This window comes from Triticum aestivum, unplaced genomic scaffold, assembly GCF_018294505.1.
Source record: "Triticum aestivum cultivar Chinese Spring unplaced genomic scaffold, IWGSC CS RefSeq v2.1 scaffold133450, whole genome shotgun sequence".
NCBI lineage: Eukaryota > Viridiplantae > Streptophyta > Magnoliopsida > Poales > Poaceae > Triticum > Triticum aestivum.
The window spans coordinates 86,697-88,221 of record NW_025228201.1 but is presented as its reverse complement, the minus strand read 5'-3'; the positions used below and the strand labels follow the sequence as shown (position 1 = coordinate 88,221).

Genomic DNA, 1,525 nt, shown 5'->3' with positions numbered 1-1,525 from the left:
GTGTGTGTGTGTGTGTGTGTGTGTGTGTGTGTGTGTGTGTGCACGACATATATAAATATCTTCATAATGGATTCTACTTCATTAGTTAAACAAATATCCTAATATAGGTTCAGAAAATATGATTGTTAAACTTAGTAATTGTCCAACTGTTCTAGAGTGTACTACATCATTGATGGCGCACATTTCCACACCTGTCTATTTTGCCTCTTATTTGTTAGGGATATAATGTACTCCCTCCGCCTCGTAATATAAGAGCGTTTTTTACACAGTATGAGACGGAGGGAGTAGTTTGTATGCATTTACTTCCATTGTTTGAAATATTATGCTACCTGACCTACAGGAAGTGGTGCTTCATATAATTGTTGCCTTCACGATGGACGCCCTTTGGCTGTGATGCTGTAGCCGAATAGCGCTTCTGGCATTGCCTCGTGGCGCTGGCATGCAACATGCCTGCTGCTTATTACATGAACTAGAGAAAATAACACTGAAAGTAAAAGCAACCCTAAAACATTAGGAAAAACATGAACTACACGCAGGCAACCAGACCATAGCCAAACCAGGCCTAAAGAGCAAACATCAGTCTTTAAACTCACCAACCTATAGCCAAAGCCACAAGCACAAGTAATAGATAAACCTGGCTCTCTACACCACAGAAACAAGCCTGAGAAGGTCAATCCAGAGCACACACAGTAGAACAAGATCAAGCCAAAAAGAAGACAACACGTTCCGTAATTCCATTGACTCAAATGGACTTGATTAAATTACTTGATCCACAACAACTTCGTATACAAAACAAACGCCAAAATTACAAATCTTAATAAACCAATAGAGCCACACTGATCCATGTGTTCCTCACAACTGTTATTCTGTACTCTCACCTCTGCAGTGCAGATACTAAAATGCGCCAGCGAATGGCAGAAGACCAAAATAATGCCCATGTCCCTCACTGATCATGAACCCAGTGATGAGATTTTAGTGATGCACTGGACGGTGGTAGATCGGAGTCAATGGTGACCGTGGTATCCACTGCCGCCGCTGTTGTAGGTGGCCGTGGGAGGGACGGGGTGGTAGTCCGGGTGGGGCTGCGACTTGGGCTGCGGCTTAGGCACGGTCCGTAGTCCGGGTGGGGCTGAGGCTAGGGCTTTAGCTTCGGTTGCACGAGCTTCTTGTGGTGGAAGTGCTCGATGATGTGCTTCTTGATCGGCCCGCACAGGGTCGCCGACCCACACCCTGGAGATGCCACCACGTTCCTTCTTAGCCTACGCGACGACGCCGAAGTTGGTGCCCTCGGACACTGGCACGAAATTGGATGGCTCCTGTCCGAGGCACGACACGTTGGAGGTGGCGTTGTGGCCTGTGGAGCTGAGCGATGCAGTCGGCGCCATGGAGGTCGGCGGCCAGGGGCACGCTAAAGGCGCCAGTGCCATCGAGGGCACCCACCGCCTTGCTCTCATAGTCACCGTAGACGTTCTTGCACTTGATCACCACCTGAAGACCTGAGGTACTTTCATGGCAGAATAACGGT

The 1,525-nt window shown here is 48.2% G+C and overlaps 1 protein-coding gene across 1 annotated transcript in view; it reads right to left on the bottom strand.

The window, feature by feature from the left end:
• The window catches only part of LOC123173682 (proline-rich protein 4-like), a 13,570-nt gene that overhangs the window by 7,987 nt on the left and 4,058 nt on the right, over positions 1-1,525 (bottom strand). The window contains exon 2 of the mRNA XM_044589942.1: positions 1,358-1,496. Coding sequence (XP_044445877.1) covers positions 1,358-1,496 — 139 coding nt within the window. The remainder of the gene's footprint in view (positions 1-1,357; positions 1,497-1,525) is intronic.